At 48.9% G+C, this 13,602-nt stretch overlaps 1 protein-coding gene across 8 annotated transcripts in view; it reads right to left on the bottom strand.

Moving 5' to 3' along the window:
- The window catches only part of SKAP1 (src kinase associated phosphoprotein 1), a 125,244-nt gene extending 112,035 nt beyond the window's left edge, over window positions 1–13,209 (bottom strand). For 6 of the 8 annotated variants that reach the window (XM_025144198.3, XM_040653310.2, XM_025144200.3 and 3 more), the window contains exons 1-2: window positions 13,129–13,209; window positions 7,074–7,179 (exon numbers count right to left, since the gene is read on the bottom strand). In XM_025144198.3, coding sequence (XP_024999966.2) covers window positions 7,074–7,179; window positions 13,129–13,162 — 140 coding nt within the window. In that variant the 5' untranslated portion in view covers window positions 13,163–13,209. Of the gene's footprint in view, window positions 1–7,073; window positions 7,180–7,683; window positions 7,813–8,189; window positions 8,304–13,128 lie in introns of all 8 variants that reach the window. The other 2 variants (XM_040653313.2, XM_040653314.2) reach the window with 2 other exon arrangements.
- Window positions 13,210–13,602: the final 393 nt, after the last annotated feature.

Below are 13,602 nucleotides of genomic sequence, written 5' to 3'. Positions count from 1 at the left end.
TGCTTAAGGTCAGAGCAGCTCCATGCCTTTATTTCCCTACTCCACAACATGCAGAACCCCAAAGTCTTCATTCCCCCTCCGCACCCCAACCCCCTCCATCCCCAAACCCAGCAGCCACCAATGCTGGAGGGATACTCTCATCTCCTGAGCAGACACTGATCCCAAGACAAGGACAGAGAAATCACTTCTCGTTTGGTGAACTTTTGTCTCCTGTGCTTGAGAGACTGTCCTAATCTCCCCTGAACATGTTTTAGTGATAACATTTACTGCACTAGGACCAAAATGATTTTCTGTCACTTCTCATTCCAGTTCAATAAAAGTATAAGAGCTTTGTTTCTAACCTCTGTCATTTTTAATACAGTAAAATGGCTTAAAAAAATGTAAAATTGAGTTCCATTTCCTACTGGACCAGCAAGCCCACGTTAGTTTCACTCTGATCAAATCAAAGAGGGGGAGGGATATAAAAAAATACCAAAAAGATGCGTTGCTTTTGGTTATTTATTTCACTGAGGCATAAGGAAACAGTCAAAATTCTTATCTCATCAGATCAGGATGAGTCTTTCAACTCCTGGTTTGATCATTTCCACTCTGGAAAGGCTGAAGCAGAGAATGAAAGGGTTTTCAGAGTCAGTCGGGATCATACGTAAGATGTTCTTATGGGAGATTAAAGTGGGGGTTGAATTCCTTCACCTGCCACACAAAGACTGGGAGACTGCAGGGCACCCACTGAGGGTGGCACAGTATTTCCAGTTTGTTCACTGAGCTTAAATACATCCTTTCCCCCAAGCCCTTTGTATGTATTAAAGGTTGCACTGGGGAGGGAAGGATGAGCTTTGGTGTGCGTTCTTCCCACTCCCTTTCTCCAGGTAGTAATGCATCCATCCAACAGCTACAAGAGGAGCCCCCTCAGAAGGGCAGCACTCAAAGCATAGGAAATAGCATAGAAAATACAAAGGTCTGGGCTACCTCAGACCTTGAAGTGGAGAGGGATGGAAATACCTCCTGCCATATGATTAACTACCTTCAGCAAAGCCAGCTCGAAGGAACCCATGGAGGATTTTGATGCGATACGTAGAGGATATCCAATTTCCATCACAAAGCCAAAGAATGAGCACTGCACTGCCAGGACTTTAACAAAAGCCATCCTATCAGCATTTCCCCCACATAGTTTGCAGTGAACCACCCACCTCTCTCACCTCATCGGGGCATATTTTGGGGCCAGACAGGAAGAAGCCACAGATTGGTTCCATTGGAAACACGAAGCCTTCCTCGTGATCGTGCAGCATTTGAGGTGACTCACCAAGCAAACATGAGTGAGTGTCACTTGTCTGGAAGGGTTTATGTGCTTTGCTCCTGAGAAACATGCACATCCCAGCCCTAATTCATCAGTCTCGGGGTGGCTGCGTCTCCAACGGGCCCCAATCAAGCTTGCAACTCAACTGTATAAACAGACCTCAAAGGGTGACAGGTCATGAGGGAAAGAAAGTGGTTTTGTCACATTGCAGGGGGAAATTGAGTCACAGAGTTTGCCAGAACGCCTCCTTCCCAAGGAGAACCCTCTGCAGTTTCTGCCTCTGGCCAGAACTAACATTTCCCAGCTCTGGGGCCAAAAGGAGCAGCAGAGTGGGGGTAAGGCTTCACCTTCAGGAGAGCAGCAATGTGCTGTGCTGAGCTCTTGCACTCAGAAGCCATTACCTGGAGACAGCAATGCTGCCGGGACCGACTGATCTGGGACTGCTCCCTGCAGGAGCCAAACTCCAAGCAGGAAAGTCACCAATTCCATCAGTGGCATAGAAGTGCAATTAAGACACACGACGACACCCAGCCTTCATCCCACAGGGTGAGCTGGCTGACCAATGTGCACCCCTTTGCCACATCCCAGAGCTGATGGATTCAAAGCAGATCCATTTGGGGCTGGAAGCAAAACAGCTTTCTGAGATCTTACGGTCTGTATTATGCCAGGGGTCAAACTTGATGGATATAATGGTCTCTTTGCAGCTTTAACATCTATAGAGCCTAAACCCCACTTTCCTCTCAGACTCCATTTCAGCAGGAACCATGCAATGAAGTCAGGTTTCAATCAAATTTCCGGCCTTTTCTTGTCCAATTAAGAACACTAATATCACCACAGCTGTTAAATTAGATATACCAAGGCAGACTAATTTGTTTGGTGCACAATATTTGCTGCTTTTTAAATGTTTGCAAGAAAAAAAAATGATTAAAAAAATCAATGCTGTACGAGATTTCAAGCACAGGAAGAAAAGAAAAGGGGGTTGGGGAGCTCACCATTAGCAGAGCCTGTTACAAACCAGCTCAAATGCATCTCCTAGCTAAATGCCACAGGAGCAGCAGCAGATAGGCAGAGACTCTGGTTACACAATTTCAATCATTTACAGTCCTCGGGTTTCAGATTAACAACGCATTCACCAGGAAATGGATGGTGAAAGAAGGGGGGTAATTTTATCAGCTGGAATGGAAATGATGGGAATTAGTGAAAGGGGCCGAAGCCAAACGGCACCAAACTGCTTTACTGGCAGAGTGAGGGGCTGCATTCACCCCAGGTATAAAAACAGGTAGGATGTGATAACAGCTGGATTGAATTTGGTCCCCTGAATGCAAAGAATTCCTTTTCCTCATCTCTCTCCAAAGGAAGGAGGGGAAAAAAAATCTTCACTAAAACCTCCACCAGACCTTAATGAGAAGTCAGTATTCCATTGGAGCGTTGGTAACAGAGGGAATGCCTCTCTGCTCACACACAGCACAGTCCTAATGAAGGACAACGTGGTGGGACTGCAGACCAGCCCTGGTGTTAATGTGCTGAGCTCAATTATCTGCCCATAAGGTCACATCCTTAAGTTCTTCTCATCTCTGTATTGCACATTATTCAGCATAATGAGCTGCAGGCAGTGAGTTTACACTAATGAAGCAAAATTACCCCCAAATCCTGTTTTCTTTAATTTCAATCTCCAAACTTCTGGAATAGAGTTGAAATGGAAGCAGTAGATGGCAGTTAATGCACTCAAGATCACTACAGCAGGCCAACCGCTCTGCTTTACGCAAAGTTTTGGATGCACCTCCATTTGTGAGCCATTTACAGCCCCATAGCAGCATCTGATTTAATGCAATACTGCAGCATCAAGCTCAACCCCAGGATCCGTGTGAAGCAGCAACAGTTCAGCTGCACTCATAAACCAGTAAAACCAGCAGCACAATGATGTGACAGCACACACAAGCCACACACTGCCATGGCTTGCTGAGATTCGCAGCACAACCCAAGGACCCCCACACCAGAGGTTTGGGTTTATCCTTACGCTTCCACTTGCAGCCATGCAAATTGCAGGTAGAGCTTCAGGGCCTACTCTGGATTTCCTAAGGGGTATATATGAGAAACAGCCATTAATTAAGCCCTTTTCCCTTTATTTCTGCTTTGGTATAGGACAGGTCCGCCTTAGAGGAGCCAGGAGTTGGACTCAGTGATCCTTACAGGATCCCAATTTGGGATTCTCCTTTTAGCACTACTACAGGAAAAAAAACACACACTAAGAATTTGTATCCATCAGTGCAAACCTGCCTTCCAAGAGGGAGTTTAAACAACTCCCTGCCTCTACAGAGATGGAGGTACTATTTATCTCCATACTCATAAGTGAATCCCATTCTCACCATCTCACCCCCTGCCATCCTAACTGCTCCAGAACTGTCTAAATGCTGAGTTGAGGTCATTTAACAGCAAGATGACACCTTTTTTGCTTGCTGCTCTTGCCAAAGGACAAGAACAGGTCTGTGCTCCTGAGCAGAGCCATGTATCCGATTCCTTCCAGGTGTTGGACATCTGCTGCTCACTCTGCAGCTGCCTTTGCTAAGACATAAGAAACAGCAGCAATCTTCCCAAGGAACAGCTTGAAACAAAGCCTCAGCACCAACCGACCTAAAACAGAAGCAACTGACAAGCTCTGGGGTTTCTGGAAGATGAGTACAACTCCACCCTGGCACAGCATCCTCCCCCTGCCCTTCCTCAAACAAAAGCTGCTTTTTTTTTAGCAAGTTCTACCCATGACATTTTGCTTTCCCATGCAGCACCAGAGCAGCATCCTCAGGCTTTGGTCAAGGCGTTGATGCTGCTGTCACTGTCCTATTGGGCACCGTGCCTCCAGCTGCACTCTACGGCTTATCTGATGGATGCAGTTGGGGAAAGCAACAAAAGTAGAGGAGATTATTAACAACAAAAAGATTAGGAAAAAAAATGATGTTTGTACCGCCAGGTTTTGCATACGAGATCAGAAGGTGGAATAGGATCCGAGTTTGCAAAGAGAGGGGGAAACCGAAGGAAAACACCACGTATTTTCAATGCAACGGCACGTTTTAAATAACCAAATGGTTCCTGAAAGTAAAACAGCACAGGGACTCATAACTCAGCTGCACGGTGACAGCCTTCCCACAAGCACTGCAGCAGCGCCTCCAACACAGCTCCTTGAGCAGAAATACCATCGACTGCCTTGAAAAATATATATAACCTGCAGACACAGCGCAGCCCCTACCTACCGCGCTCATCCTGGCAAGAGGGGAACAATATATCCTCCCAGGTAGCACGTGGAGACAGAGCCCCAGCACTTGTTCCTATTACAGCCATCAGGGCCCTCCTGGCTGGGGGCAGTTATGAGGCCATGGGGAATGCTGCCATACAAAGACCAGCTGCCATACAAAGACCTGAAGTTCCAGGAACACTTATGAGAGCGGCTCAGGGTAACCAGCTGAGATGAAGCTCTTCCCTTTCAGAGACCGGGCGTCTCTCCCTGGTAGTTCAGCAGTTTACTTATGTCCATGATGAACCCAAACAATGAAACCTTACACTGCGTTATGCAGCGCTTCCTGAGCGCGACTGCTGCTGATTTCCTGAGCAGCAGCCACAAAGCCACAGGAAGCCCCAAAGGGACAGACCTGTGCTCCCCACCAGGAGCAGGGCTGGCTCAGAGCCTTTCAGATAAAAAACAGAGTCATCATTACAGTCATCTCCCGCCGCAAATCGTTGCTTTAATGGCTCGGGGCAGAAGAAGAGCGTTTGTACGCTGCTCTTCTCACCGCTTCCAAATGCCACCGAGCAATAAAACACAAGGAGGAAATCAGCAGGGCCCTGAGCTCTTTGCTATGGGTCTCACTTTCCCCTCCACCCTTACTGGCAACCTGTTTCAATAAGCAGCAGGACTGGTGCCCGTATCTTGACCTGAACATCCGGGAAGGATCTGCGCATCACATCCCCTCCTGATGCCAAGGCTGCTTCCCTGCATCTCCTGCTCATTGGGATGACACTTTTGGAAGCTTTATGCCTCTTAGGCTGATAGAGAGATAAAACCAAAGGCTGATCCCATGATGCAGAACCCAGCGTTTGCCCCAGGACTCTCTTTACAAGGGTAGATAGCTGTAGAAGAAGAGGGTGTTCCAGCACCTCACCACTCTCAGAACAAAACTTCCTCCTGATATCTAATCTAAATCTCCGCTCCTATAGTTTATGGTCAGGTTGGATGGGGCCCTGGGCAATTTGACCTAGTACTTGACCTAGAGGTTGGTGGCCCTGCCTATGGCAGGGGGTTGGAACTTGATGGCCCTTGGGGTCCCTCCCAACCAAAGCCATTCTATGATTCTGGCTCCAACAGCTGCTTCTTCTCTAACATACATTATGTTAGAGAAGTTACATCACACATTTATCAGGCTCCACAATACTGGTTTTAAAACTCATTCAAGAGAGACCTGAAGATGGATCATACAAAGATATATCACTTCTAAGGTTCTGTGCTCTCAAGACCATTGGGAATAAATAAGAGCTTGCCTTAACATCTGAATACTTCATGTTCACAGTCCTGCTTACTCCACTCTTTTCATCCAAGGTCACTACTTGGCAATGCCTCAGAAGCCACACCAGCCCTCTGCACCCACACCAAAGGGTTCCTCCCCAGCACCACAAGGCACCACCGGATGCACCTCTTCTCCCTTAGATACACCACAGCCCCATTTCCAAAGGCTTCCATCTTCTGCATCCCGTTTGTTTCAATTATTCAGGGCAACCCAGGCTGATAATTACACAGTCCCGTGTTGCTGAGTAAAACTGATGCATAATTAGCCAGCAGGAAAGATCGATTAAGATACAGCAGGGCATCTTGCAAAGTTCTTCAGTGGGACTGCAGGGAATAGGATCTGGCTGTGCCCTTCCAAAGGATAAAATTCTCTGCATCTCGGGGACTTGACAGCAGTTTTATTTAAACGGGATGCTTCCATCAGTCAGCCACCCCGAGTTTTATTGTCAGGTCTTAACTTCAAATGACACAACTCATATCTTTTAACTAGAGCACTAACAGCAAGCTATACATCACATTTCCAGCCAGAAATATAATGCAGCTGAGGCTTCAAGTTCCATTTAAGCCTCCAGCAACATGTTTGCTGTTTTATGTTCCTTGATTTTCCCCTAGCACCACGGCACCACCTTTGTCTGCTTTGCTCTCAGATCCAAGTGATGCAGCTCCCATTCTCATTCAAGACTTGAACAAGGCTGAGGTCAGCAGATTTCGGAACCCAGATCAGAGATTTAACTTAGGAAGGCATCTCTCCTTTTTACTGTGTCAGAGTACAGGCAATGCCTGTTTGGGCTCAGGAGCCACACATGGAATAGATACTTTCAGCAGCAAGCCAGCAGTGTGAGCCTTTGCTCACTGTATTGATTTATCCACATATCTCATCATCAAGTAATGGATTTTCCCTCCATACACAAAGTCCTCAACAGCACCACGGTGAAGGAAGAAGAGCATCAGATTCATATGCAAAGAGCTGTACAGATACTGCCCAAACCATGTTTTCTGCTTTAAGAAACAACAGATTCCAAAGGCAGACAATGATAACTCTGCAGACAACCACATATAGCCAGCTGATGTAAATAGAAGGACACAGCATGCTCTCAATTATACCAGCTCTTGAATGCCCATTATATCCCAAAGCATGGGCCAATTGTCCCATTGCTTGAATGCAGCATGCAGTATCCCAAGTTATGGCACTGTTCATTAGAAGACACAGACATAGACAACACGTACCTGGCTTTGACTTGCTGGAAGCCAAAGAGAATTGCGTTCCTCTGCTCCCTTGCTTTAGGGCTCAAGTTTTCATTCTGCAGTCCATCCACCAGGAAGCACTCAACATCTGAGTGAAGGGCAAGAAGCAAGTTAAAGCTAACGGGCAGCTAATGGCACCCGGCCTTGGCTGAGAACAGCATCAGCATCTCAGGGTTCAGAAAGCCCTGGTGCAGATTTGAGGAAGACAGACTGTCAGCCCACCACGAGACACTGGGATTCACAGCTCCCAGTGGGGCTCTCCCCTGCTGACACCCACATACAGAAGAGTTGCTCAGGTCAGAAGCCTTGCTTGAACCCCACTCTTGTGCCACGTGCGTTCACTCATTAACCACTGCCTTACACTGCTGCGTGCAGCACCCAACACCTCCCATATACCTCTCTGCTTCCCCAAACCCTAAAAATCTGCTGCTATGGAAGCCTTAAGGGATGCCATTCAGAGGAGGATCCAGAACACTTCTAATATGGGTGTAAGGCATCTGCCAACACCCAAAGGAAATCCCAACTCGTGGTTTTCACCAGGATAACCTTCCTAAGGAGCAGGCACTGAACACCAGGTTGGTTGTGCACTCACCCACATACAGACATATCACACCATGAATGCTCAGATACACTGTGCTCACCCAACAGAACACCTTGGCAGAAGTCAATATGGTACTCTTTCACTTGGAAAGCACAGCTACATGTAGAAAGCCAACCCGGACTGAAAGACAAAGAGACTACAGACAGATTAAGTGCCTTCTATTTGGATGAATATTTACACTCCTTACAGAAGCCTCTTAGAAAAACAGAACATTTCCAACCACACCTGCTCTGTGAATGAAAGCCTCATCATCCCTGTGCTCCGGCAGCTTTACTGCTGGTTTCCCCTAGCAAAGATTGGCTTCAAAGCTGTGGTGCTGTGCACCCACAGCCCTCTCCAACCTTTAATTCACACCCCATGCTGTGACACTAATGGCAGTTTAATATCCTGCTCGCAAGACTTGCAGCTCCTTATGCTTCAGCTGCCACTACAGCAGCCAGCACCACTCAGCACACCCCAGGAACCTTTATAGCTCCTTAACAAAACAGTTCCTCTACCTGCAAGCACAGAAGATCAAAGTGCCACGGGAGAAATGAATATCTCCCCCTTCTAAAGTCACGAGCTCTTCTGTTTGTCATAAACAGGTGGATGAAAATAAGAAAGGCTGAGAGCTGGAGGGGAAAAGAGAAACACATCTTTCTGAAGTGAAGGACAGAAGCAAGGACGGAGCACGCTGTGTGCTCAGGGAGTGGGACAGATGTGCATCCCCACAAACAGGGCTCCCTTCCCACTTTGTCTTTGCAGTGATGAAGAGGAGCAGAGAGGCGCAGCGCTGAGCACGGCAGCCTGGGGAAGGAGTGCAGGCAGATCATGGCACTGCTTTCTGCAACCCCTCTGCTCTCACTTCTGGAACTGTTCAGCTGAAAGCACCACTTTGCATCGGAGCACTCGCTGAGAAGCGCACTTTAGCCAAATTCAGACTCCTCCAGGTCCCTGCCAGCTCTCTCCTAACAGTGATGCTCTCAACACACGGGAAGCAGAGTTGAACCACCTGTGCCTCATTGTCCGCAGCCCCACACTACAGCCACCACTTGTGGCCAAGAAACAGAGCCTGAAGCACAAAGAAAGCCCTGAGGACATCCAAGTGCCCTAACGCATCCCTTCTGATGGCAGCACGTAGCTGGCACACCTCTACTGATGGGGAGGAGCACAAATCCACAGCGCTGCTCTAAACCCACACCTACATCCAGCAGCAGTTATGGCAGCTCCAGGAGCACAGAAGCATCAGATCAGAACACCCTGACCCTGCCTGGTGTCCCACGGAGGCTCTGTTGGATCTTTTCCTTCAGTTAAGTTTCATTCTCAGCACATCTCCACACTGTTTTAATTCTCCCTCCAAGATACAGCACCAGCTTATGATCAACCGAACAGTGCTAGACTTGCACTGCTTACAAAGAACGTAAGAAATAACCAAGTACACATATCTGGGCACAAAGAACATAGCTTGCTCTGAGAAGCTTGCTGCAAGAAGAGATGGAGGCTGAGGGGACAGTTTACTATGCACAAATCAGCTTTAGGACAGCACTGTAGAAATCAGTCAGCAAGAGAAACCCTGGCAGGCTGCAACGAGAGCAAACAAGAACCACAAACTGGGCCAACATCAGCTGCTCTTCTGCCCTTTTTAAGCACAGATGAGCTCCGTGAGTATGCCATCAGCTGCAATATGGTATTTACTTGCTGCCATGTCAGCACAGATCAGCTGCTGGATAAGTTATAGCGGAGCTGCAGTCCCTCCTGCAAAGCAGGCAGAGCCCTTTCAGAGCCAGCCACGATGTTTATAGCACCAGGAAATGAAAAAGAAAGCCTAACCATAAACTCTCCAAGTGGATCAGGAAGAGCAATATGTAAGCAGCTCCGGAGTAAATCACCCCAATGTTAGTTTTACTGCTTGTCAGTAACGTTATATTCTTGATGTTTATAGATTGCTCGCTGTGATCCACTCCGAAAGTTTACAGGACTCTCCCTTTCATTTCCTGCAGCTACCAAAGGTAAGAGGGGAGGGGGGAAAGAAAGCAGTTGAGATTTCATCAAGTGCTTCAGGAGAGCTTCTAGAGGCAATTGCAGTCATCCACTTTAATCCCACACGCAGCACGCTGCATTGTAAGAATTATGTCACAGCCGCCCCACTCCGGTGAGTAAATAACCTTTTAATGGCAGCACTAAATCTCTGGGTTAATCATCACTCAACGAGCAGAGCTGAAAGGTATTTAGAGGCCGTGTGTGTGTCTCCCCCATGCCCACACCCCAACACTTGTTGCTCTTTTCTACTCGTCTGCCATCTGAAAGCCAACTCGGGTCCCTCAGAACCGCAGCGCCAAAGCGATGGAAGCCAATGCTGAGCTAGCTGCTCTGCTCCACCACTGCCTGCTGCTTCACACAGCCCCTGCTGCAGTTTCCCATCCTATCAACACAGAGTGCAGACACCTCAAGCATCCGTGAGGTTGCATTCATGTTTCCAGGATGCTAACCAAGACAGCTGGGGGTCAGAAGGCTGCACCAGCCCTGCCTGGAGCCCAACAGCCCCCACAGAACACAGCGCTTGCTTGCTTATTTTTGAAGCAGCACTAAGGCTGCTCACCTTGGAGGCAGCAGCTCCTGGCTCTGTTATGCTTTGCAGATGCAGTCACACTCCCGCAGGGCAGCATCTCTTCTGTCCTCTCTGCTGCCCAAACTCTGCAAGAGAAGGGCCTTGCAGACCCCCCCCCCCCCCCCCTCTGGGATGAAGGGGTCAGGTAGGGGAAGGGAAAGTACAGTCAGGCTGCCTTTAACTTCTATAAAGAAGAGCAGGAGCCCTGGATTCATCAGAGATAAATCACATTTTTAGGAACCTCTGTTTCAGCCTTCAGAGGAAATCTGTGCAAAACAAAGAGAAATACCTCCTGCTTCCCTTGGACTGAGCCAGAACTGAAACCCCGTGCAATTAACGACAGCTTGGGCTGCTTATTTGTGACATGGAACCGAGTAATAAAACCGTCACAACCACATCTATTCATAAACATAAGGCAATCAGCATTCAGAAGCACTGCAACGTAGAGAAGATATAGGGTAGCTCAGCTTTCAACCACTGCAACCTCAGAGATGTCTTCTGTGATAACAGCAGGGCTGTTGGGAGCCAGGCATTGGCTACTGGCCTTTTGGGCACCTTGTATACAGCCCTGCACTATGGAACAAAGCTTAATATAGGGAAGCAGGCATTATGGCCCATACGAATTCTTCCTGTAGTGCAGTTTGAAAACCTGATGAGCTCAAGCTCCTCTGGTTCCTGCATAGCAAGAAACCTCCTCAGCCCCTGGAAGGCCTCGAGACTGTACAGATTGTTAAGACACAGCAAGTTTGATACAGAGGTATGTGACATGCAATTAATCTCCATTCATAGCCTGCTCTACTTGTCAGCAAACAAAGGCTGTGCTTTAGAAGGAGATCTGAAGCCTTCAATTAAAAACAGTCAGCTAACAAGAAAATAATCTCAGTTAAAGGAAGGTGGCAGGTGCAGAAATGAGTTGTTTACAGGAGCGTCAGCAGCAAACAATAAAGCACTGCACATCAAAAATGGCAAAGGGTGAACTGCACCAAAGCCCCCACGATTGAAAAGCAGAGGGGAGAATTCACACCTACATCTGGGGGAAGACACAACACATTTGGGAGGGAGCTTTGATGGGCTGGGAGGTTGTGTGCTCTGAGTGCTGTAACTGGGACTGGAAGGAACTCAGAGCTGGGGTGACTTCAGGGAGACCTCACTGTGGCCTTCCAGTACTTGAAGGGAGAGTATAAACAGGAGGGGGGAACGGCTGTTTATGAAAGTGGATGGTGATAGGATAGAGGGAATGGTTTTAAACTGAGACAGGGGAGGTTTGGGTTGGATGTTACAAGGAAGTTTTTCACCCAGGGGGTGGTTACACACTGAACAGGTTGCCCAAGGAGGCTGTGGATGCCCCATCCCTGCAGGCATTCAAGGCCAGGCTGGAGGTGGCTCTGGGCAGCCTGGGCTGCTGGCTGGCAACCCTGCACATAGCAGGGGGTTGAAACTACATAATCCTTGAGGTCCTTTTCAACCCAGGCCATTCTATGATATGACAGGGGCTGGTGCTGTCAGGAGATGAGCAACAGGAAACTAAAGGTCATGAAACCTCAAGGCAGAGTGGGTCAGGCTCAAACGCAACAGCTCAGAGCATCGAGCAGCAGAATGCAAACAGCTCTTTCCCACCACCTGTCTGCACCTACAGCAACAGGATGCGCCAGCAGCACGCACACTTGCAGCAACGGGCTAAGGCTGCTGCTTCAGCCTGCAGTGCTGCTGCTCAGGCTTTACGTATGGGGAGGTCAGTGAGAGCCAGCAGGGCAGGAGGAAGTCAGCACGTGAGCAGAGGTGCCTGCAGAAAGCAAGGCAATGCTGGAAAGAAAAAACCACCAACCCTGAGTATAGGTTCCCCTGTTAGCATAAATTCACCCCACAAGACAACACCAAAGAAACAGAAAGCAATTATTTTCACACCTGTGCAGAACTCATTCACAGCTGCAAAGCACAGCGTGGCAGATGAGGTAAGCCCAGTTTCTGGAGGGCTGACCCACTGCTTCAGTGGGAAGGGGTCTGTCCAGCCACTCAGGTTTGCAGAGAAATCAGGAAAACCTGCAGAACTGCCCAGAATCTCCATCTCATGCCTACAGGGAAGTGATGCTGCCAACCATCACAGCTCCTTCCCTCATATATGAGGCCTCAGGAGGTCACCTTCACTTTAGCAAGCAGAAGCGAAGCTCGAAGCTGGCACTGCTTTCTCAGTCTATGCTCCATTCTGAGCAGGGTTGAAGGTCTCCTGTACCCCCACCACAACCAGCTTGCTCTGCACATCCCCAAGGATGCATACAGCACCGCACAGCATCCAGAACCAGGAGGCACCACTACCACAGCTGCAGCAAAAGCTTGGGGGGGGGCTCATTGCATCACACAAGTTTATTCTACCCTGTGTTGTGTGCCTGCCCCTTTGGCTCACCCAGTGACACTCCACAGCAGAGCCCACACAAAGCTTTAACGGAAGGCACGTGGTGGGGACATCACACCAGAAAACACCCCACAACCTTACATATGCTCTCCTCCTCTACAAACACAGCATCCGGGCCCACCAAAGAGCTGCCCCTCTCCTAACACAGGCACAGACCCACCCGCCAACTCCTGGCACTCAGACAACACTGAGAGCACCAGGACAGGCAGCCACATCCCCTATGCTTCTGTCATCAGGATTAGGGATGTGAAAGCCATACGCACAACCTGAGGACCATAAAGCCATCCATCAGCTGTAGAGGAAAGGTAACTCCCGTGGACCTCCCACTCCCCTCTCTGGATGAGCACAGTGAGATGCTAAAGGCCTTCCAGACTCTTCCCCTGTAAGGACTGCAGGCCCTTCCTGCTAAGGAGAACAGCAAGAAGGAATTGGTGGTTACCTTCAAGGAGTCTCTGAATGTCCTCTGGGATCATGGCCCTGCCACCTCCTTTCCACCAGTCAAACCTGCTGCTACTGCTCTGGTCCCTCAGCCGCAGGGACAGAACGAGAAAGGAAGCAGAGGGGGTGGGGACACCCCGAAGAAGGTGGAAGAAACTGCAGAGCTCTGCTCAGATGCCTCCTCCTCCTCTTTCAGCCTCACAAGTAGCAGTCAAGGTGCTGAGCTCCTCCGTGCTCCTCGCGGGCCGAACTCTGCCCAACTAACTGGGAAAAGCCCAATCCCACCCCCCTACCCCCCAGCAACAACACAGCTGATAGCGAACTCCCCGCATTAGCATTTTAATCAGGTAGCAGTTAGGCGAGCATCTCCTTCATTAGCGCGCAATTCAGCGCACCTGCTGGCACAGCAGACCCGGAGCTGAGCGGCCATTGCTTTAACCCCCCCCTACCCCCCGTGCAGACCCCCAGCACAACA

Source organism: Gallus gallus, chromosome 27 (assembly GCF_016699485.2).
Source record: "Gallus gallus isolate bGalGal1 chromosome 27, bGalGal1.mat.broiler.GRCg7b, whole genome shotgun sequence".
Lineage (NCBI taxonomy): Eukaryota > Metazoa > Chordata > Aves > Galliformes > Phasianidae > Gallus > Gallus gallus.
This window is presented reverse-complemented; position numbering and strand designations above follow the sequence as displayed.